Source organism: Corella eumyota, chromosome 1, assembly GCF_963082875.1.
Source record: "Corella eumyota chromosome 1, kaCorEumy4.1, whole genome shotgun sequence".
Lineage (NCBI taxonomy): Eukaryota > Metazoa > Chordata > Ascidiacea > Phlebobranchia > Corellidae > Corella > Corella eumyota.
This window is the reverse complement of record NC_137490.1, coordinates 12,471,295-12,495,844: the sequence shown is the minus strand read 5'-3', so window position 1 is coordinate 12,495,844 and position 24,550 is coordinate 12,471,295. Positions and strand designations below refer to the sequence as shown.

The window sequence follows — 24,550 nt, the reverse complement described above, 5'->3', positions numbered from 1 at the left end:
TTTTTCTTTCCAAATTGTTACAAGTACCTACCTCTTTTATTTCCGTTTTCGACCGAGATTGCGGCTCTCTCGTTTTCTCTAATCTCTCCTTTCTTTTAACCTCTTATTTCTCGAACGAAATCGTATTCTTACACAACGGGAGTTTTGCTTACTTTAAAATTAATTGACACATTTTATTTTCAAGCACAAAAAACTAATTCCGTTTATGTTTTATTATGACGTCATGCGTATACCTACCTAACTTGACAAACAGACCACTCGAATTTTACCTTGCCTTATTCGGAATGTTCTCTTCCATTTTTAAAAATAACGCGTTTCTTATGGAAGTCTTCCTACACGAAATTACTTGTTATTGGAACAAGTGTGGAAACATCAACAGAAACTAAAGCATAATAAACAAGTGGTCTTAATATAGGGTCTAAATTGTTTCATTTGAGTGGGAACGCAATGCTCTGAGGCCTAAAATATATCTTCATTTTCGTATCTTTGTTTTCATTAGTTATCGCTCTTAAAACGGCATTTGTTTGAAGTGGAGTTTGCAAACTTATAGGAAATTCGAAATTTATTTTAAAAGACGAAACTGTAGTCGGTTTGTGGGGAAAAACACTTGGCTTTATGCAATATCATTACAAAACATTCTTCTTTACTATTATACTAGAAAAGGGGTTGTTATAATTTAATGCTGACATTTATATTTATAGTTATCACATTTCTATTGGCTGCAGTTTTTTAACACTTGTTTTAATTTGTTTTACTCGTAAATTGGATAATAAAAAGTATACCAAATTTAGTATTTTAATAAAAATTACTATTAACGTTTCATATCTCATGTTTACAGGCGCATTACTTATCGCAATATTTACTCCAGTTCGTTCGCGATTTATTAAACCAACATTTCTCTATCACCGAAATGCGTGAAAGTTAAACAAGTTGATCCTCTTATCTGCGTCCGATGTTTGCGGATTTATGCAAGATAATGAGTAGCGTGGCACAACAACAGGTATTAACGCGAGAAAACAGGCCAAGGATCCATGTAAGAGCTACTTGTGTTTAATAGTTCATGATTGCGTAACGGACGTGCAAGTATTGTTCAGAAGAGAGATACAAAACAAAACAATACGAAAGTAAACATTAGCGATAAGAGACGGTTGGGTCGTTATCTCAACGTTTAAAACGGCGATCGCTTTTCGGAAATTGTTATCTCTAGCGCAGGTAAATGTTATTGTTATCGTTTACGTATGCTTGCAACTGTATCGCTTTTTGGCAACGGATGCAAAGCAAAAGTGCAGTCAATGCGTTAAGATAATATTTGCCAAACGTTGCCGGCTATTGTGCTGCCATATAGACGGTATGTTTGGATTGCCATAAGCCAACAACACCTGCGCTTTTACACTACGTGTTAATGTAATTATTACCTCTACAACATGTCTGGTGCGTGTACCACCCACTGCTCTGCTTCCTTTCTATATTAAACTGCTGGAAATTTACAGCTTTAGTAAAACTGTTATAGAGCACTTTGAAATAAGATTTCCATATCATTTTTAAAGTTAAATTTTTCTTTATTTTTAAAAATTAAATCTCATTTTTTTTGTAAGTTAAGATTTTTCTCAAAAACAATTGACTAAAAACTAAATTTTTTTTTAGCTTAGGTCATTTGGGACCATATTGATTAAAATTCTTACCCTGGAATAAACCCTCACCTTTTACGATCCAAACAATTCAATTCAAACCCACATTAAATTCCAAACCTTTCGATAACTCTTTTTATTTGATAAAAGCAACAGAGGCAATCTACATTTTTCCGGTAACAAGTCATCCGTTGTACCTACTTTACACCAGCGAGGCTGGACTATGTAAAAACGTGGGTGTTACAACTTTCCACCCATATCACTTTATTAATGAAAGCTCTCGCTCTTGTTTTTACATCGGGCTTGTAATAATATCAAAAGGCAAAACCTGATGCACTCAGCTATGAGTCAATTTTTATTCTGTTTTCAGAAGCCTTTGTTATTTTAATGTTGAAATCAATGGGTTATTGCCTTTTTATTAGTAAAAATGGGTCGTTTCTACAGATTTTGTGATTTAAATAATTACAGAAATACCGCATAATTTTAAAAAATTTAAAGCTTTTTCGAGAAAATTTTTAAATTAATGAAGTCGTTCGATTTATTAAAGTTTTTATTAAAGTTGATTTTTGCAAATAAAAATATTCTGATAGTAAAATACTATACAGTCAAAATAAACAGACGCAACAATAGTAAAACACTTATTTACATTCTGCTTTACTATGCATAGGAACCAGCACATACCACGTGATCCAACTCTCATGTTTTTCTAAAGTCACGTGAAGGGTTCTCTTTTTAAATACAATTTGTTTTGTATCCTTTGTAAAGATGGCATTGAATTTGGCATTGAATCCAGTTTCCCATATTTAAATACAATCGCGAATTTACATCGTTTTCCATACTTTTAACACCATGTCCAATTTCCTACACTGACGCTCAACATTGTAAGCGTTTCTGGCAGTAATGCCTTCACTTGGGACACACTGGGATTTAGGTTCCCGTAAAATGACGTTTTTCTATTAAACTTTTGACAATAAATTGCAAAATCTAATTTTTAAGGGGGTGGGGCTTGTTACAAAGGGATTTAACAATCAAGGGGGAAATTTTTTAATTAAATTTTATTCCTTTTTTCTTTAGACACGGTTAAGGGTAAAACCCCTTTTTAAACTCTTGATGGTGTTTTTGAATTAGGTAATTTAACCAATTAAAACAACAAAAAGTTTGGCCATAAAAAGTTTTTTAATTTGTTTAAAGAATTGGTTATATGACACCTTTATTTAAAGTGTAGTAGATTTTTTTCAATTTACGATAGTAAGTAATATACGCCTAAGTATTACAAGCTTTCGAAGAAAGCATTAAAGCGTCAGTCTGTACTTCGTAGAAACAAACACAGTTTTCCGCGAGCGTATGAATCACATTTCAAATAAAATCTTATTATCTTGTCTGTCAAAAGCGATTCTATTCCACACCATCTTCCTGTATTCGTATAAGCAATTGCCAGGCGGCATGCCTAGCAAGCGAAAACAATAGAAAACTGATTGTGTAGCGAGCTGTCAGGCAGTTTACACGCAGTATTACTTTGTTCAATACAATATCTGTGTTTCAATTCCATTTAATCTTGTTTAAACGACGATTGCTGCGTAGTTTTGTTTCCGCATTCGATATAACGAGAAGACACTTTACGCGTTTAAATCGAAAACAAGCTGTTTTAAACAATATACTTATATATTTCGTTACAATTTAAAACGTTACGAAGACAAATTACTGTAAAGATTTTGCACAAGGCAAAGGCGTTTTAGTATTATGATTTTTATCTTTATATAAATGTGAAATCCGGCCTTAATCTTAGGGTGATTATTTTGGATTTGTTTGTAACTGTTTTAGCAACAAGCCAGCCTCATTACCCACCATATAGGTTTATACTAACATGTTAATATTCCCATGACTTAGTGAGCAATTTAATATCCCCACGCAATTGAAAATGTTCCATTTCTTTGCGAATGAAATCACCTAAAGTTGTTGTTTTTTGGTGATTTCATTTCCGTCCAGTGTGACTTTCCGCAAAAGTGACAATTACTTTTAATGTTGCTATATTGAAAGCGCGAGTTATAAATATATAGCTTTGTCCTATTTAATTTGTTTGTCAACAGACTGTTAATAAGTAGCCTATTTTATTAAATCTATTTCGTTCTGGTTTTATGATTTCATTTTGTTGGGCATTTTGTGTAATACGTTTTTGTTTAATGTTTATATAATTGTAGGAACTAAATTATAAAAACATTTTTGGACAACAAGTATTAATTAAAGCCCAACAATTTTACTATTTGTATGCAGTTAACATCAAAATTAATTTTTATATTATAACTTGAAAGAAAACTCCACTGTTGTGGCCTAGTTTAATGAGAATTGCGTTGTATGCAAAATACAGATTTTTCTCCATACCCAAGCATTACCCCCAAAACTCCCAACTTTATTTTAAATAAAGGAATTTTTTTTAAAACTGCCGAGGCATCGCCTTCTCAGTTACGGAAACTTGCATTAAGATTGCATGTAACTTTTCTTCTCTTACTTCAACAATAGGAGAATATAAGCTTAATTTAGTCAGGTATCAGGTTAAGGGCATTTTTTTCATAGTCTTTGTTCGGCTTGCATTCAGTTTTTTTTTTGAAAGGATAACACAAGTAAAAACAACCCAATCCAAAATCACACATGTTTCTGGTTCCTTTATTTAAAACTTACAAGAATTTAAGAGTTAATCTTGATGGTACCTGGCAATGCAAATATAAAATTATAGCCAGTCAATGTGATTGCAATATTAGCAGGAAAATGACGTTTGGAGAAATATAACACTTTTAATTACGATGTAATAACATACAAGTCATGTACGGCTGTTAATTGTTGACGCTCTTATTGCTTTAACGTAAGCGAAATTTATAGAAAAACAAGCTCGGGTTATGTGCGTTTGCGATACAACGACGATTTCATTATGCCATGTATCCTTGTTTTTCTTTTGAAAAAACGTCATGTTATTTGGATGTATCCGTTAAATTGACTTCGAATTGAACATGTAGCTGTTTAGGTTGTCGTATTCCTGTAATGACGCGACACCAGCAAAGTGAATTGCCTGGTTTTTATATGTAATGCGATGCCTCTTTGGGTATACAGAAAGTGCTACAATATAGGCCATAGTTTACTTAATTAAATGCGTTTTTGCCTTAGCTGTCAGGCAATGCTGACAAAAGCAAATGCTTCGAAAACATATGGGCCAATAAACGAACTACTAACTATAGTAGTTTTGTAGTGGTGTGAATGTATTTATTAGCTTTTATTAATTATGATGTTAATTTAAAATCAACTATAAACTTGATATATTAGTTGTGGATAATTATCCTAAAAATAAAAAGCAATTTTAGTAAAAAACGGAAATTTTTTTTTAATAATAACAAATTTTTTCAACAATCCTATTGAAGATTTGATAAAATACATTTCGCTTCCGTTTATTTTTAATACAGTATCGTAATTGTATCTGTAATCTGTATACGTTGTGCACTTACACCAACATACACACCCCTGTGCAAGTTAAACGACTTGTCAGTTTTCAGGGGGGTCGCAAGGGGTGACTTGGAAATCTGTCTCGCGATCTTGCTAATCGTTACCGGGCGGTATTACTCAAGTGGTTTTATTATCGCACAATTCGGTTAAGCTTACTTTTTCCTGCAACCGCATCGCCTAGGTTCAACGTCACTCGCACGAGACGGTTATCTAAACCTTGCCATGCCATCAGCCAGTCCGAAACGACAAAAACAATGACGGATGACATATTTGTTTTAAAATGTATAGCGTTTGGCATCGGCGGCTCTCGTGGCATTTGGTACTGTAGCATAACTGTTAGACTTGCGTTTTGCGGTTTATAATTACTTTAATTTTGTGACCGAAGCATTTGTATTCTAGGCATTAAAGACGGTTCAAATTTTTGTTTTTTATAGTTTATATTTGCTATAGCATTCTATTTGTTTATAAAAAAGCAATAAATTTTATTTTCCCGCTGCAGCAGCGTTTCACGTTATTATTACCGGGTAATGTTGCAGCCTTAATTAGTTCCTAGAAAGTTTGTTCACCTTCCTTAATTTCTCTGCGCCTTTATAATGATAGTTATTCGATAAAACCCCGGTAAAACGATCATAAAGTTATTTTCAACCGTGGGAATCGGCTACGTGCCGACTAACTGGGCATGTTTAGGGTTCGTTTAGGAAGCGCAATTTAATCAGGCGTGTTCGCACACTGCATTGGTAACGAAATTGCCTAAGTGCGAAATCGTTTTTTTGCTGTCCGATCTTTGGCCTTAACACACTCTCGTTGCAAAGGTGAGAATTCTACACTTGCTATATAGTTAGCTTAAGCAATTAGTCAATGTAATTTGGCACTGAATGTCTAAGTCGTGTTTTTGTAAAATCTTTGGCATTCCTTCACGAATAGGTGTTTCTGTCTCTGGAATTTGTTAATATTATGTAGGTAATATTTTTGCTGTGACATTTTAATTTATCTAAAAAAGAATTAAATTTGGTTTGGAGAATTTTTATATTTTTATATTGGTAATTGTTTATATAAAAAACAAACCATATAAATAGTAAAATATCGCTAAAAAAATTAAATTCTAATTTGTTAGAAAAAAGTTGCAAAACTTTTGAGGTATTTAATTTAACCGAGGTATTTAATTTAACTGAAACGCTTTAGACACAACCATGTTAACCTGTCTGTGCCCGCGCACAGCCTGGTAACTGTAGATGAGCCCCTTGAGCACAGGAAGTATTGAGACATGGGAGCGAAAATAACTTTCGTTAAACTTTCCACGCCTCGTCGCATATTTACCAACCGTCGTATTGTTATCATTTTTTAAATTGCATTATTAGTTTGGGAATTTTTTCTTCTTTACTTTTTGGAGTTATTACAATACTTTGAAAGTTAATTTATCGGGTTATTATAACCAATAGAAAATAACATAAACTGCCCAAGTTAACTAAAGATTGGGTAAGGTTAATGTTTGTTACTTTATGTTTAAGCCATTAGACACTTTAAAGATAAACAGATACTTTCTTATGTAAAACAACTTTTTATAAACTTTTTTTGGCCGTTTAGGTAAAATTTCAGCCCCTATTTTAAAGCTGTAAAATAATCTTTAGCCATAATTTATTTTCTAAAAAAGTTATGTCAGACATTTGTTATTTCAATATTTGTTAAAATAGAATATTTATTGTTAAAATAAATTATTATAACATTTTATAAACAGTTCGATTTTATAACCAAACAATACACCGTTTTATGGGTTTAACATTTGATTTGGTTTTTGAAATCACTTGAATCAAAACAGACAATTATGTTACGGAAGTTATCCTTTATCCCCAGGTGGAAATTATTTTCTAAAACAACTTTAATTTTTTGTTTGGCTGCGATCGAATTTTCATTTCCGTTAAATATTATATTTCTGTGATTTATTTTAAAGTTTTGTTACGCTTTAATATTAAGGATCTACTTAATCTTTAAATTTATTTACATGTAGCCCAGAATCTTTAAAAATAAATCTATCAAAAGATATATAAAATTTTTGCAACATTTTTATATTTAATCAGATAAGTAAATAATAAAAAAAAAATTAAACTTTTATTTTAAAATTAAATTTGTCTACGTAGGTAAAAATAAAAAAAATAAAATGGTCGCTTTTGTACAGTCATTGACACCTAAATAAGAAGTGTTTACTAAAACACATCTACATAAATTCTCAACGATAATAAGTCCCTAAAAATCGAAGTTTTCTTTGTTTAGCTTCCGGATTTTTCCAGCTTAATTGCGTGCAGTTTCTCTCCGCTATGTTTGTGGACGCGTTTCGATTACGTTTCCTAGTTTTTGTACGGGCCTTTGAATGCGTATGGCTTTGCGTGCAGAGCCCAGTAATTCTAGAATGATAAGTTTGTGTCCAAAGCTCTAACTTTGCACAGTGACAAAGGGCTCAAAACAGATGCTACATCAGATCGTTTTTTGTGTCGTTTTCGATTGCTCTCTTGCATGTTGGGGTCTTGTTTGGGTGCCTCAAGTGCTTTGATTGTTTCGTACACTTGCTTTAATTGTGACGTATGCGCTTACTTCTTTTAGTTTCTAAGTTTAGCGGATGTAAATGCCTTGCAAGTATTGTGTTGCCGGAAATGTTCGAGAAAGGGAATTTAAATTTAATCAGTTTGAATCAGGCTGAGCAGTCAGGATCTTTCGTTGTGGGCCATTGCCGAACAATGCTGGTAGAAGTAACATAATATTTTTCCGTTGATGTCATGCATAGGATAAGACCGTGTCCTTTCTTTGGCAAATATTTAATTAAACACTAATTTCACCACAACCTTGCAGCAAATCACACACATTTTTTCAAAAAACTGGACCCTGTATATCTGTTTTTGATTTTATGTGGACAGGCGATGTTTACTTAAGATAAGTGATAGTGATATGTTTAATGATCTTGTGTTGCATTGGACATTGGACCTATTTTTCATGAATTTGTTAACATGGTTTTATGTACATTATCAAAAAGGTGTTTGTTGGTATTAACGTGTGATTAGTTAATTCTTATCTACATCCATAATTGGTAAAGTTGTTGTTGTGAATTAGTGATAGATTATTTTACTTTTAAGTTTTGGAGTTCTTTAAAAAATGTTGAACCTTTGGCACTTGTTTTAATTTTATTTTTTTAGTGGTAGTAAACGGTTAATGACAATACGTTTGTACCAAAACAAGTTTACAACAATATATTTCCACCAAAAAGTTTGAAATCCAATCAATCGTAGTAAAAAGTAACTTGATATTTATATCAAGTTTTTGGGAACAAAATTTACAAAATAACCAGTAAGGAGAAACCTAAAAAATAAATTCTCATTCGACTTATTTTTTAGTTATTTTATTTTTAACACGTAACACGCGAAACTTCCACTGATAATAAATTGGAAATTTAATCCGATGTTGTTTCGCGAATTTTCTTTATCTCTAAGGGTAGGATGATATTCGCACTCGAGAACTAATTTAATATGTGGTTTAGGCGCACGCTAACCAAAAAAACAAGTCACTGTAGGCTGAAAGTTGTAAGTTAGCCTAGTCGGAGAGGTCATATTAAACAATGGCCGAGCTAGCTCAAAATAAATCACTTGGGCCGGAAACTAGAATATGATCCCACTTGGACAATGCGATTTTTCCGCGGTTGATTGTAAAGCACTTACGGTCACGTGGGCGGGTGTCAGATTTTATTTAAAAACAAGAAAAAGGGTTATACAGAATGGACACAAAAAACACAAAAGTTATTTTTTGAGTTGATCTTGGCAGCTGCTTATCTATTTTTTTATCTTTTTGTTTAATTATTCTATTTCAAAAATTCACATATTTAGATTTTCAAGCAGGCCACAACAAACACAATTTCTAAAATAGGAAAATGTTGCATGGTTTCTTTTTTTTTTTTAATATCATGAAGTCCATCAAAGTCTGCTATAATTTAGAAACCTGTTTTTGTTCGGTCATGGTTGTGCTAAGTAATAACTTAAGTTGTACTTAACGTTGTTTTGCACGGCGCGATGTGATACGTGAGCCTGGCTCTGAGATTTTCGGGGGCGTGAGAAAACCACTCGATCCAATATAACTTGCCATCGCTCGGGTGTTTATGGCATAACCCGGGATGCGCAAGGCAGTCGGGCGTACGAGAACTTAGTTTAAGATTTTGTAACCAAACACAAGCCTCTTCCTGTAAATTAACCTGAACCGCAGCACTCTCGATAGGCTAAACGGATCAACTTTCTCGTTAATTTATGCGGAAACAACTTCTTTAGGCATTAGCGTGCCGTTAAAATCGCCGGCGTTGACAGCAATGTCCTTAAATACTCGAATTTAAGGATAAAAAATTTATAATTTAGACTTCAATATTTTTATTGAAAGTCTCATTTATATATTTTACTTTTTGGAGAGTACACCTATATCGCCCTGCAGTTTCTCAAGTATGATTGACAGCAAGGGCGAGAGTTAATTACGTCGACACAGATCAACGAATATCGGGATAGTTTTACTTTTAAGAGCAAGTTCTTTTGCTTACTAAAAACACAATTTAAACATATTTATTATATCAGCTTCTGTTCTAACAATTAAGCGAAATGTTGTGAGTGTATAGTTTTGGAGAAAACAGCGCGAATTAATCTTGTACAAACAAGGTTAGGATTTTAAAAGGCTCTTACAACCACACAGACCAAGGTGTAAAAAAATTAAGAGATTTATAACTTAACATTTTGAGTCAAAATATATAAATAAGTGTTCTAAGAATTTGCTTAGAAGTTCATATCTTTTTATCAAGTTTGCGTCTTTATTTAAAAAAAAAACTATTTATCTTTTAATCATTCGCCACATTTTGATATTCGTCACGAATGAAGAACCCACATTTCAAACAAATATATATTTATACATAACTTCAATACCGGTTGTTATGCAAATATATTAATAGAAAAAACAAAAGTTTTAAAAAAAATGTTATGCTACATATTAAATAATAAAACACACATTGCGTTTATATTTTAAAAGATAACAGTATTAAAATAAGACTAAAAAAGTAACTGGTTAAAGATTTTATTTTCAATTTAAAATTGTTTTACGTTGTTGTTTTTTTTTATAAATTTAAAATCAACTGTGTTTTGAATATTTAAACTGCAATTAGTTATAATTAAAAACTCTAAAAAGTTTTGTTTTTCTAAATTTTTTGACAAAACTTGACATAGTCAGCTGTTATTTGCCTAAATGTTTTGTTATTTCGTTACGGCTTAACCTCAGTTCGTCGCCAGTACAACTTTTTAGTTGATTGTTTTCGTTCGATTTTCATCACTCCATTACTTGAAAGTCGTGCGGACACGTGTTAGTAAAATTGTTTATTTTTGAAATCACGAGTAGCAATATTTTTGTAGCAATATTTTTTACGAAATTATTGGACAAAAAATGTAACTTAGGTCTGCAGATTAATTAAACATGTAAATATTCTATTCATATTATAACAGCCTATATACTTTACATAACGGTTATAATGATGTATAATGTATAATATAAACTTGTGCGTCAAAAATTGCTGTTAGTTGTTTTAAAATCATCGTTTACACAAATTAAATTTTGTTTATTTAATTAATTTATCCCCTTTTAATATTTTTCCGCCTTTTTCGTGCCAATTTTATTCCGGATCTCACGTTGTGAGAAGCTCAAAAAGTTGTATTATTTTTATAATAAAAACATGAATGAAAGTAAGGTGAGTTATTGACAGACTTGAGCTGGGTCTCGGGGTAAAACTTTATGGGAGACTGGGTATGTAGATACCAATGACACCTGTGCTGTTGATATAAAAAGAGTGACTTTATTATTACTCAAACTAATTAACTGTTCAACTCCCGGGGTAAGAGCAAAGCTTCTTCGGTTTCATGTAATTTAGCGTTCACTGTCGTTAAAGGGTTGAAAATGTTTGATGTTTTTATTTCTTTTTCTGATTAGCGAATGACCATAAATTTTAACATCTAAATATGCCATTTTTTAGGCTTTAATTTAGAAAATAAAATTATTTAAAATTTTTATTTTTATTTGATAAAAATTTTGGCGTTTGGATTTTGTTTATTTGGTTAGACTATTTATTTTTTATTTAATTAAAATTTTTCGTTAATCATTTTTTTGATTTTTTTCAGAATTTTTGAAAATAATTTTAATCATTTCTTTCATGTAAACTACAATAAAAAACTTTAACTTAATTTTTAATTAAAGCCTTTAAAAAATTGATTAAACAGAAAAGATTTTTTTATTTTTATAATTAACAAAAAATTTATGATTGAAAAATGTACAAAATTAAATGTACAAAATTAATCAAATTTCAAAAATTACAACGTTAATATACTTGCATAGAAAAAAGTGACGCGTTGGGCAATATTAAAATAAATCGTTAATATACAAAAAAATGCAAATTAATTTAAAAATTAATTAACAAAAATAACGTGTTTAATTAAAAAAATGTTTTCGGATTGTGGGCTGGTTAAGGTTAAACATTGAGGGTTGCATAATATATTGACATTGATTGATGATAAAGTTCTGAGACGTTCTAAAAATAAATTCAATTATTAATTATTTGAAATCAATTTTAACAAAAAATTTACATTTTAAAATATACAAAAAACACCAAATGATGTTTAAATACACATATTGTGATAATTACCATTTACGGCAAGTTTAGATGATGGCATTTGTACATAAGGTTAACACGCAAAATCGCTACTTACTCGTGCAACTTGATATGCTCTTTATATTGCGCAGTCGAGTTAAATCGTTTTGGGCATAACGTGCACTTTTGAGGTTTCTCGCCAGTGTGTAGAAGTTGGTGTTTTTGCAGATGCGCCAGTTGCGTAAATCCCTTCCCGCAAGTGTTGCAACAATATGGCTTCTCGCCGCTATGTACTCGAAGATGAACCTAACAAAAAGGGAACTTCAATGCTAATTTTAATAAAAAATAACTTAAGTTTTTGTTCCGTTGTTATGAATTATCTTGAAATTTTTCACTTTTATTTTTTTTAATTTTTACCTTTAAATTGGAGAGTTGACCAAATCGTTTTAGGCACACATTACATTCATAAACTATTTTTCCATTTTCTTTTCTTAATGGATAAGGAAGTGATTTGTGACCGGAAATCACGTGACGAGGTTTGGTTTCACTGCAAAAATTTAAAGTAGTTTAAAGTTAATTTATAAAAACATAAAATGTAATTTAAGTCATATATTATTAGGAAATCCTTAATCCTTAAACTTTACTCATAAAAATATATTTAAAATTAATAAGTAAAACCAAAAAAGTACCTTTTTCGAAATGATTTTTTGATAAGGGTGTTGTGGTTTTTGACATTTGATAAGGGTGTTGTGGTTGAAAACTGCTTGTTTTCAAAACAAAAATTCCTCGCTTTGATTTTCTGCGCATCTGCATTATGTAAAACGCGGTTTTCAATCACGTGAGACTCGCTTGGCGGAAAGGTGTTTTCACTTTTTATTGATCCATGCAGCAAATATTGTTCCCCCTGCGTTAAATGTTGTTGCAAATAATGGTTTCGGGCTACGTTTGCGGCATTTTGACTTTGAAATTGAGCCCCGTGAAAGTTGTTTGGAAATGCAATATGGCGTTGATCGAGGTTTCGTTTGGATATTTGCGGGGAAGTGGCAGCGTGGTTTCCCGCCGTTTTTTGTTGAAAGTTAAGGGCTTGTCTCGATAGAAAGTGAGCGTTCATTCTGTAAATTAGGCTTTGAAAATACATAGCCTGCATCGGGTTAATATGTTTGCTAAAATTGTTATCACATTTCACAGTATTCAGACAACCAAACTTGTTATTATTATCGTTGCATTCTTTGGTCATTTTTTTAGTTCCTGAATTCGTGGAAAAGTTGTCGTTACTCGGACTTGGACTATTGCTTGAATAACCACTGTCGGATGGTGAATTCATTTCTTTTTGCAATAGTGATTTGACTGAGAAACTTGAAGTGTTAAACGTATCTGATCTTGCTTTTTTCTTTCGTCCGTTTTTTTCGTTTGGATATGCGAAATTTTGATTAATATCTAGAGGTGGACTCGAAGAAAAATAGTTTTTCGAGTAGTTCTTTACTTTCATAATAAACTGTTATTTAAACAATGTTTTTAAACAATTTGTTAGTTGATTTTGTTTCTCTAATATCTATAAAATGTAGACATTTTTAAAATACTAATAACAACAAACAAAATGCAGTTTTATTTATAGACGCATTTCAATTCTGTATTAAAACTAAACACTGCCTTTCAAAATGTTTATTTCATCTTCAACATTTAAATTTATTTTATTAATTGTTTTCTTTCTCAACAGTACGAGAGGTTTAATATTACGACTGTAATGGGCGAGTAGTTAACCAAAATAATATCACATTCACCAAGTCGTCATACCCTACTGCTCTCATTCTTTTTACCCATTAATAGCAGGGTTATACATTCAAAACGTGTTGACCCCTATTTACATTTTTTAACCTTTAATTGTGTATTCAGGCCTATGAATTACGTTATACTAAAATAGCTCAGGCGATTACAATGCAATCAATGCAATTGACTGTTCGTGAATTGTGGGCAAAGGTTTCGAAACTTTATGCTTATATACTCAATTGTTGCCATTTTCAATATCTGGCTTGACAAATCAGCAAACATAGTATCGAGTAAGTCAACAAGAGCGCGAGAAAGTTAAACAAAAATAATCCGCCTATCAGCGACCTATGTTTGCTTGTTTGTTTGTGATAATAGGCCACCGCAGTAACCCCTTCTCTCCCAATGTCAACCAAACCCATGTATATTTAGAAAAACTAAACGAGCCGTCGTGGCGAAAGAGTAGAATTAACAGAGTAAGTTATAGAGGCGAGCACCTCTTTGGCTCGCTACTAATTGTATTTATCAGCACTTTCGCGGGCATTAAACTAACAGAAAACACTCGGTGAAAAAGCGAGTCGACTGTCTCTAGATGTTTGGACAACGGAGCGCGACCTACACGGCAATGGGTTTACGCTGATAAGGCACACCGTCCGTGGAGTGGTTTGTATCTATCGCAGACTTATACAATTAAAACATTCCATAAACAAAAAATTGATTGCGACACAGTTAAAAAAACATTTATTCAAGCAATTCGGTGCAAGTGCAAAAAAATTGATGGTTGTTGTTATTGTTCATATTTCACCATTTTTTTTGCAAACGTTGGGGTACTTACTTGAATTTGTATTGAATACAGTATGTCGGCATTGATTTTCTGCTTATTTATTTTACTGATAATAAAAATTCGATATTGAATTTACTGAAAATTGAAACCCACTTTACACATGAATGGCTTATTGTGTAAAAAAACAAGCAATGCTCGCTTTGTAAGACGGAAGTAAATAGCTTTCAAAGTAAAGAGGCTGAGTTGATTTTTGATACCGCGTGACAGATTACTAATCGCTTAAAACACTTGACCTCACTATAATTAATCATAGCATACTCACGTGTTTGCTTATTATATTCTGATACGTTTGCTTACTGAGAGTTATTTCGTGTCAACCTAGCTTTCAGTTTGGTTGGGTGTTGTTTTTAAACTACCACTCATTAGGTTGCATTACAGATTTTTGAATTAGCTAAATTAAATTTGATATAGAGTTTTGTAGTAGATCATTGTTAAATTATTTTATATTTATTTTGAAAATTTGATTTGTAAAAGTTTTTTTGTATATATCATTTGTTTTTTCTAGTAAAATTGAGTTACCAATTTCACGTCGCTCAAATCAAAAAATAAATTACAATTAACTAATAGGAAACTTTTAAAGTAAAATTACTCTTTTTTTCGGGAAAATTTGCATTCAATTTCGACGGCTGAGATTGTTGTATATCGAAAAATAATTTCAGAGTCCACAATATAAAAACTCAATATCCTGTTTACCATTATGCAAGTCACGTGACTAAAACACAAAGTTCAATTGAGCCTTTTTTTCTAGTCATGGTGTAAATTTATTATAACAAAATAAGGCAAAAAAAAAGCTTTTTTAAATATAACTTTGTTACTTACTTTTAAGTGAAACAAAATAAAAAATATTGTGATTTTAAATAAGTTTAACATAATTGCTTTCTTTTAAGCCTAATTTTAATAAAACTTTTCAACTATCTTTTTTTTTTTTTTAAATTATATTTTTTTGGAAAGAATTTTTTTTATCTTTAAATTTTTTCAAAATAAAACAAAAAAAAAACAAAAAAAACAAATGTTTATTAAACGTATTAAAATACTTAAGGAAATTTTCGAAGGGGCCGCAAACGTTTTCTTTACAATTTAAACAGAGAAGAGTATGCGTGCAAAGCTCGGGTAATCCTATCGTACCTACTTGTTCAATCGTAAAAGTAACACAGATGAAGTTTTAAGTCTTTTGTGTACAGTTTCAAGTTAACTACTGGCCTGACGTAAGCAACTGTATTGTCGCGGGTATTTTGAAAATAAGCAAAAAACAGAGGAAACTCGATTTTTGGTTTAAACTTGCGTAAGTTTTTTTTTATTGACAAAAATAGCGACGTTTCGAATTTTGGCAAATGTGATTGGCTACCAAATATTCCCATTTTTAAGTTAAATAAAAAAAACTTAATCAATTTTTTAGTTGTTATTAAAAATGCTGTACAACGAAAATTAACAAAAATTTTTAATAACAAAATTTTTTACCCAGAACCCAATTTGTTATTTTCTGTGAGATTTTGACGTAATATTTATATTTTTCCTCCAAGAACAGGTGGCTTACGGCCTGCTATTTATTGTTATTGATTCGATTCTATTTTGATACGCTTTTATTCCGCCCTAACTTTAACTTACGGATTAGGTGTGATTCATTACAGGTTTGTGACATTAATGCTTGAATTAAAATCAAAGGATCTACTGTCCCTTATCCTTTGACGTTAGTGTATATTATAAATCACGACATAAGCCTGGTACGTATAGAAGTTATTGCCTTGGTTTAATGCTGTTTACACTAAATCAAATTAGGTTGATAAACAGGAAAACCGGCATCATTAAATTGAGGAAAATTGTTTTAAAAATAGATTTTCTTACCGTTTACTTTTTAAGACTTTGATTTTAGAATTTATGTTGTTTGGTGATATAAGAACGGCTATCTTTTAAACACCTGATGTAGTGACCTCGTAATTCGCAAGATGTTTATCATTTTGTGTTTAACATTTAGGTTCAACCGGTTGTTTTGAATATGTTAACATCTACCAACACTTTTAAATATAAGCTTGAATAGACTATTAATGCTCTGTTTGTTATCTAATCTAATTTAAATTATACAAATGCATCACATTTAAATATGACTCTGAATATAAAATAGGATTGGCCAATTAGATAAACTTATAATAAAAAGTAAAGTTGTTTTCTTGGATAAAGATTTTGTTGAACAATTTAGAAATTACCGCATTTAAGGTTGAATTAGGTAAATATTACTTGGAATGTTATTTTTAAATGGTATTTAATACAAGTGCATGTTTTGCTTAGAAAGGGATGTTTTTAACTTTTAAGATTTTCAACAATGTCTTTATTTGGCTTTTTGCGGTGATCATGAATATTTACCGCAGGTGTTGTTGATAATAAATCCCTGCTATCGTGTTAATTAGTTTATTTAGCAAACCAAAATAAAATTAGGCTTAAAATTGTTGATTGCCTTTGAAAATAATTAATTTTATACAACCAAAACAATACAGAATATTGTTTTTTTTTTCCCGCAATAATTTATTTGTACGATAGGTTTACTTGGTTGACATGCTGATATGTAAAAATTTTAAGCAATAACTTTTTATTTAATTTTAAAATATTAAATTAGTTTTAAATTGGAAAGCAGATAAAGGCATTGTTGCATAAGAGTTAATATTAGCTTATAGATAACTGAAAAAAAAAAGTATGCTACTTTAATTTTTATAAAAAAATTTCCTCTTTAGTAAAATACCGCGAATATTAATTACAAATTTACAACTGTGTGATTAGAGTGCAAAAAGCATTAAAATATATTAACATGACTTTTGATGTGAAAATAGTTTTAACTTTACAATAAGTGCAAGCAGTTTGTATAAAATCAGCAAAATAGACACTGCATAAGTGAAGTTTGATAAAACCAATATACTAATTTATCTTAAAATTATTATTAATGAAAAGCCTTATATTGCAGGCCATAGTTTTAAATACAATTTAATTGAACTGTAGGTTTTGAACAACAAATTTGTGCTCTTTACGCCACCTAGGGAAAAAATGGCAAGTCATCGCATCCAACCGAACGTGGCCGCACGGTGGTGCTACCACAACACTCTTCCCTGTTAAAGTTGTACGGTTCTATACCACAACAAAGACGGGTGCCATCTAAAAAATAAAAAACCAACTTAACTTAAACAGGCAGACATACAGATCATTAAATAACCAACTTTTTAGGTAAATTTCTACCTGTATTTTGTCATTAACTAAGAAAGCCACTTAACATCTACCCAAACAATAGTTTAAAAAAGTGAAAGTTAGTGAAAGTTAGTTGCAAATTGTCACTCTTCTATAAATTCCCAACAAAACATAGTATATAACAACTATGTGACCATACATAACTTACTTATTGCTAGCAGGGAAGACCCACAACAAGTTTGAGTTGCTCGACGGTATGGTCGACTATCACAACATGCATCAGGTGGACCAGCTGCCTGAGGAGGTCTCGGTGGATCTATAACTTTAAAATATTAAACAGGTAACTTAGAATTTTATATTTCAAAATCTATTGTTAGTCTGTTATATCTAACGGCCAATATACTAAACATGGGGTGTGGGAAAAATTGGGCTGTTCAGTTAACAAAATTATTTTTGAGTTAAAAGTTCAAATAGTTTTAACCATATAACAGTTACGATATTTCGCAAATATTTTTTAATTTCTGCAAACCAAAGTGTGGTTAATAATTGCAGTATTATGCATTTGTTTAAAATCGTTTTAACCTATAGAACGATTTGCTAAAAACAGTTATCGAACTCATTTTTACACGCAGCAATGGCGACCAATTCTAATTGTGTGAACATTACGTTGTAAGTCTTACAAAAGCAAATACCGTATCTAAATAAAATTTTAGTTTTATACCAAGTAAGATATATGTAGAATCAATTACCTGGTGAATCTCTGTTGCCGAGACAAGGTAGCCTGGTTTCAAATTCTTCGTTCGTCATTTGGCTAAAGTTTGTGATCAATTCGGGGCCTTCTAAGTTGTTGCTAACACAACGGGCATGTATGGTGTACAATTGGTTTTGTGAGAGTCCAGGCAAAAGGATTTCCTGTGGTTTTAAATTGATTTTTAAATTTCTTGTTTGATGAAATTTTAAAACAAAAACTTGTTTTCATATGTTTACAAATTTACCTCGTTCAGATTGTAGTATTTTGGTACGACTGGTGTCCCGTCGGGGCTAGGGCTAAAATGAATTTTAATCAAGGGGCACCTTCCTTTCAAAGGAGGTGCAAACGAAATCAAGAAACCTTCGGGAGTTGATTCACTACTTTCTCGAATTGGTAATGGAGGAACTATAAAATGAATTTAAAAATATTGTTGTTTGACTCTTTGTGTAATATAACGAAAAAATCTTACACCAAACATTTCTCTACGGAACGTAATCATTATCTTACATTTATACATCTACAGTTGTTAAAAGATTATATCAAATTGGTCATGTTTTCTAAATCCTACATTTTCACTTGACTATAACAGAAAAAAATTGCTTTGGTTACAAATTATGATGCCAAAATATTTACTTGTGGTTTGGACAACTTCTCCAGTAACATCGGTTCTTTCCCCATTGACGATTGCTGTCACCAAAAATGTATAAGTTACTCCAGGATCCAAGTCTCTAATGGCAGCATTAATTACTGTGCCTGGAGGCACGCTAATAACTTCAGTTCTTATGTTGTCCGGGTCCTGAAATACATACCTTTATATTACACAAGTTATTGAGCATAAGATACGTAAGTGTTTATATACATAAGTGTTCAGGTTATGCCAAGTAGGACTTCTAAAAAATAAAACAAAAAATTGAAACACATTTTGTATACCTGAATGTCGGCAAATTCAATAAGGTAATCAATACTTTCTTCGCTATCAAACAAACTTGGTTGTTCCCAGCTTAAAGTGACTGATGTTGAATCAAATGTAGATACTTGAAGGCCTAATCTTGCGCTTGGGCCTAAGAAATAAAATAATATTTCGGTGTCATTGTTGCTAGATCTTTTAGTTTTAATTTAAACTATTTTTTTACTTCAAAGGAAAATTTAACAAAATGCTTCTAAATTTAACATAAGTATTTGTGAAATTCGTTTAGTTGTAAGTTTTTTTTAAATTGGGTTTCTCTAAAAAACGTACTGGTTGTAAATTGAACAGAGTAAGGTTCCCAGCTTCTTAGTCCATCAGATAATGAATAAACATCCAAGTTGTAAGTAGTATCTGGAACGAGATTTGTAATTGTATAAACATCGTTGGTGCTGTAGAAAGGGTCAGGTGCAGGTGCACTCACTATTCCACCACTTGGAGACAACACAAATTCCCTGTGAAACAATTTTTATATAATTTGTTTCTTTTTTTATTAAGAGAGATAATTGTGGATAACATAATATTTATTTTAAATTTGGAAACACCTTAGCACCAAAGCGTTTATCTCTTTTGCTATATTGGCATATGTTTACATTGATAAACCAAACACTAACTTGTTAAGGTACATTTTGTTAGATTGAAAGTTTTTATTAATAAAATAAATAGTTTGCTTACAAGTCGTCGTGTATTCCAACAATAGGTGCAATAGTTTTAATGGTAGCATGTGTTGCTCCAATGACATCAGGTATTACGCTATAAGGAATGGCGGGTGCTAAAACAAAAAAAACAAACGTTTTTGTGTTTAAAATTGTTGCAGATTTTATATTTAGCCAACGGTAACAGTTAAGCTTTCTCGTTTTGTGTTAGTCGTGATAATTAACCCATAATTAGCCTGATACTTTTGACGTAATTTTGTTTTTGTGGTGATCTCAGGTCGACTTTAATTGAACCTTGTGGCAATTACTGGTAAACTTTAAAGACATGACAGGTATGTTAAACGTTTAAAATTTGCAGTGCGGGCAAGTTGTATACTTACGAATTCTTCGAGTCATGGTAATAGCTGAGCTGAAAACCAAGTCGTAGGGCGGCCCGGTCTTTGTTCGAACTGAGATCGTGTATTCTTGGCCTGGAAAATTTGTAAAACAACATTTCTAATTATAAAGTATCGTGAGAAAATATTATACACGTTATTAGATTAGATGTTTAAAAATTTGTTTTTAATTTTGATTTAAATACATAGGTGCATTTTTTCACATGCAAACACTTTTTTGCGTTTATTTTTTAAAATTAAAAATTGATGAAATTATTATAATGAATTAAATTAATATATTTTATCAATATTAATACTTCGACATAAAGTAAATAATATTTAACACGCGTTTTAATAATTTCGCTAAACAAAATGGCTGTTTTAAACGTAAATTTAAAAAATTGATGATCACTCAACAAATTGTTGTTAAACTCGTTTTTTTTTCAAGTCATAACCGCACTTTTGTCTTAAAACAACTTCACACGTATTGCAAATTCAATGTAAGAGGTTAGGTTAAAACACGCCCGACTATTAAGTACATGGCGCCTATATAAGCACTTGAATTAATTAAGAAATTTCTGCAACGTTTTTAATGGAGATAATGCTTTCCGCTTATAAGGAAACAAAACTTATAGAAACTTAAAACAAAAATTAAATATAATTATAAATTAAGCTTTAAAGTTTTTTTTTAATTTTTCAGCAAAATTCATATTTAAAAAAGCATTTTATGCTTAAAAAAACAAATAGCTTAAAAAAATATAGTTTTGGTCTCCTTAAGTATGGTATTTAACCTATAAAAAGTTTGAATATTTTACCGGGTGTAAGGCCAGTGTAAATACGTTGTGTGTTATCCAATTCTTCATCGGATGGAACAACTGGAAAAACCAAAATTCCTTCTCGTGGTTGAATTTGTACATCATACCCAGACAAAACTAAAAAAAAAATTTCATTAAATTTTTGTCCATTTCGCCAAAATGTTAAGTTAATTAAATTTAATATAAACGAAAAAATGCGACAATTTTTGATGTTTTTTTGCTTGACAAAAAGTGTTTAATTTGAATATTCTCTTAAAATTTTATTAACCGCTTATTGCCCCAGTTTTAAACAAGAATTATAAATATAACTTAAGTCGGCTTGTCTATACCATCGCCTTCATAATTACGGATTACGGTTAATAGAAAATTTAATATTCATTTGTTTATTATTTTGTTAAATACCAAATAGCAAACTGTTGCCTAGGGCATGCTGGTACTAGCGTTAGACGATACGATATTGCTAGTCTTACAGGTACTTATTGTTAACAATAGGGTTATAATAACCCAAGGTTTACTTTTAAGCAGTAAACTAACAACACAAATAATTTTGCCTTTCGGAGATTTTTAAAAACCAGTTTTTGTTAATTAAATTTTTTGTTTAATAATTGTGTTGAACTATTCAGGGGTGATTTATAACAGTTAGGTTAATAATTGTTTATTTTTAAGGAAATGAAAGATTTTCTAATTTATTTTTATGATTCATATTACAAACAAACACGTAGCACAATTTTAATTTAATTTCATGATTCAAGTATTAGTTACAAAAAAAATTATTTACCAAAGTTGACTCTTTCTACAACCACTTAACCTCATTTTATTTTATATTAATTAAGGAATCTTAAACTAGTAAACCAAACAAACGTTTAACATTTTTGAAATCGGATATATTTTATGGCTCGCCAGACAACCTAAAATTTAATATTAATTTACTTTTAAATTGGATTTTCAATTGAGGTTAAAAAAAAGTGAACTCTCCGATATAACCAGATACTGGCACGGCAACTAATTACCAAAAATATTTTTAAAGATATCATCGGTATTAAATAACTGGCTATGCAAAATTCAAAACTATACCTAAACGCTCTTACAAAATGAATCGTAAAAAATCTAAAATATATAAAAAAATAATCGCGCCACCTGTCGTCCTGTTTGATGGCTCCCAATTAACATGCATTCCCACAACTGCAACTGAATAATCACCGCCATATTCAGCCATGACGTTTAGTCCAATTTTAATTTCTCTGATCGGTGTAAGTTCCAATTGCTGGGGAGGTTCCGGCTCTAGAGAATAAAACAAAAAATTTAAATTCAAAGATACAAGTTTTAATATAGTAAGGCATGATTTGAACCCTTATAAATTTTAATAGACAACATTTGATTGTCATGTATGTAAAATATTTTGCTTAATTAATATAACATTTGTGTTTAGTTTGTTGCGTAATCAAGCAAAATTTTAATAAATTATTTTTAACTTTAGGTCGTGCCCATTTAAGTGTCTTAAGGCTAAAAGCAAAACTCGCAGCCTTAACGTTGGAACCTGTTTGACAAGTTAAGCATCTGGCTTACAGAAACGCTCCTTATTTTAGCAAAAAATGTGTATCAGCACATTAAACCCATTAAAATTTTAAGTTGGGTTGTTAAAGAAAGTGTATGCTTTTTAGAAGATTAATTAACAACAACATACAATTGATTGCCCACCGGCTACAGGTATTAGACATACTTACAAGAAACTTAACATTTTTGTGTCGTTGTTGTTGATACGTATAAGGTATTTAAACGTGTATTTTTTAAGATAATCAAATGTGTTTTAAAAAATTCCGATTTACAATTCGGCATTAAAACAAAACAACTCAATTTTAAAATTAAAATATTACCGCTCCAAATTTGAAAATTAAGAGGTGGGCTCTTTCGTTTGTCTCTGAGCTGGCCTCTTATTGTCACCGTATAACGCTGGCCTGGTACCAGGTCGCTAAACGTTCGACTTGTTTCATCTGGGCTTTCGATCGGGTGTATTGTTGCAGGTGGAATAATCTAAATTAATATAAATTGTAAATTAAAAAAAAAAAACTGTCGCTAAAATAACTTTTCAAGAAAAATTTTATAAGAATACAATTCTTTATTTAAATACATTAAGTGTGTTTTTTTTAGTATTTTTTGTATATACTTTAGTATTTTTAAATTTGTTTGACTATTTTTTTGTGGTTAGCTTTTGTTTTAAATGTTTTCTTTTTTAATTTATAAATAGGTTGTTGTTACTTTTTTTATTTTTTTATGTTTTAACATCAACCAACGGCTAAAACGTAGTCATGCTTTCGTCATTTATATATTTATTTATTTTAAATTATTAGAATTAAATAACACACGCCCGTTTTAATTTAAGAAATTTATCAAATAAGCCTAAAATTTCAATGATCTTCATATTGAGGCATAAAAAGGTAAACGCCCATCATTTACCAACGTAGAATTATAACCAAACAATTTTTTTAAATTTAAATTGTAATATTTATTTTTTTGTTGATAATAATATTAAACAATAATCGTCGTTTTTGAACGTGTGTCAAAACATATAATATTATATTTAAATATGGTAAATATTTGTCTATGTTCTTGTTTTTTACTTTAAGTGAAAGTAATATTGCCTAAGGTCCTTACACTATCTAACGCACGTACAGACAAATTTCTGGCTACAAAAACTAATTTTACTTAAATTTGGCAATTCTCTTTATATATTTCGTCATTAAATCTATATTTTATACAAAACGCCTATGACACATTGACTTCAACGATTATTACGATATAACTAAGCCAATTATAGTAACAGATTACCAATTATAGTAACAGATTAGTAATATTTTAATAAAATAACGTGTAAATATATATAGTAGATATTACCATGACTATGTGTATTACTTATCATCATAACTAAGTATTTTATTAACTTACTCTTATCATGAACGAAGAGTAAGTATGCGTCGGAGGCTGTTCCCAAGAAACGCGAACTGCTGTTTTTTCACGTTGTGGTACTCGCACGTTGCGGACTCTGGGTAATTTCTGCGCCAAACCTGAATAAAAATCACATTGTTAAATACATCCCCATTAGTACTGCATAAAGTAAAACACAGGCATTTTTTATGCACTTATTTTTTTTAAAAATACATATTTTCCTATTTTAAAAAATAATCTTAAGCTGTAAGGCCACATTACAGCTTTCTACGTACCAGTTTCTGTCAGTAAAACTGCCACAATTACGATTGCAATAAATCTGTCCATGTTTTCACTGTAAATTTTGATTTCACTTTTCACTCTCAGCGCGAAGCCCCTTTTCCAGTTGCTCGTAACTTTACGACTTACCGGTAATTTCAGGTAGTTTAGGCAATAAACAAAACAATCAACAAAAAAATAAAAATCTAATACATAACCTTATTTTTAATTCTGTAACAAATATACTGTGTTA

At 30.8% G+C, this 24,550-nt stretch overlaps 2 protein-coding genes across 2 annotated transcripts; both read right to left on the bottom strand.

The window, feature by feature from the left end:
* Positions 1-11,523: 11,523 nt before the first annotated feature.
* LOC145763462 (uncharacterized) lies at positions 11,524-13,249 on the bottom strand. The gene is made up of 4 exons (XM_082574913.1): positions 12,450-13,249; positions 12,178-12,307; positions 11,879-12,066; positions 11,524-11,700 (listed from the first exon to the last, which is right to left on the bottom strand). Exons 1-4 carry the CDS (start codon positions 13,247-13,249, stop codon positions 11,601-11,603), a joined length of 1,218 nt encoding a protein of 405 aa, XP_082431039.1. The 3' UTR covers positions 11,524-11,600.
* Positions 13,250-16,874: 3,625 nt separating this feature from the next.
* LOC145746354 (fibronectin-like) lies at positions 16,875-24,524 on the bottom strand. Its single transcript, XM_082564622.1, has 14 exons — positions 24,315-24,524; positions 24,040-24,158; positions 22,971-23,127; positions 22,234-22,377; positions 21,097-21,213; positions 20,288-20,377; positions 19,927-20,023; positions 19,525-19,706; positions 19,218-19,348; positions 18,921-19,083; positions 18,532-18,692; positions 18,286-18,448; positions 17,745-17,858; positions 16,875-17,506 (listed from the first exon to the last, which is right to left on the bottom strand). The coding sequence occupies exons 1-14, from the start codon at positions 24,364-24,366 to the stop codon at positions 17,388-17,390; spliced, it is 1,809 nt and encodes a 602-aa protein (XP_082420748.1). The 5' UTR covers positions 24,367-24,524; the 3' UTR covers positions 16,875-17,387.
* Between the last annotated feature and the right edge of the window lie 26 nt (positions 24,525-24,550).

Bases quoted from the DNA above. Each gene is read 5' to 3' on its own strand.
- LOC145763462 (XM_082574913.1), bottom strand. From the start codon at position 13,249: ATGAAAGTAAAGAACTACTCGAAAAACTATTTTTCTTCGAGTCCACCT. The intron at 12,067-12,177 runs GTAAAAATTAAA...CCTTTTTGTTAG, and splicing joins GTCAACTCTCCAATTTAAAG to GTTCATCTTCGAGTACATAG. The intron at 11,701-11,878 runs GTAAGTAGCGAT...ATTTATTTTTAG, and splicing joins GAGCATATCAAGTTGCACGA to AACGTCTCAGAACTTTATCA.
- LOC145746354 (XM_082564622.1), bottom strand. From the start codon at position 24,366: ATGGACAGATTTATTGCAATCGTAATTGTGGCAGTTTTACTGACAGAA. The intron at 24,159-24,314 runs GTACGTAGAAAG...ATTTTTATTCAG, and splicing joins AGTTTTACTGACAGAAACTG to GTTTGGCGCAGAAATTACCC. The intron at 18,693-18,920 runs GTAAATATTTTG...TTCATTTTATAG, and splicing joins AGAAGTTGTCCAAACCACAA to TTCCTCCATTACCAATTCGA.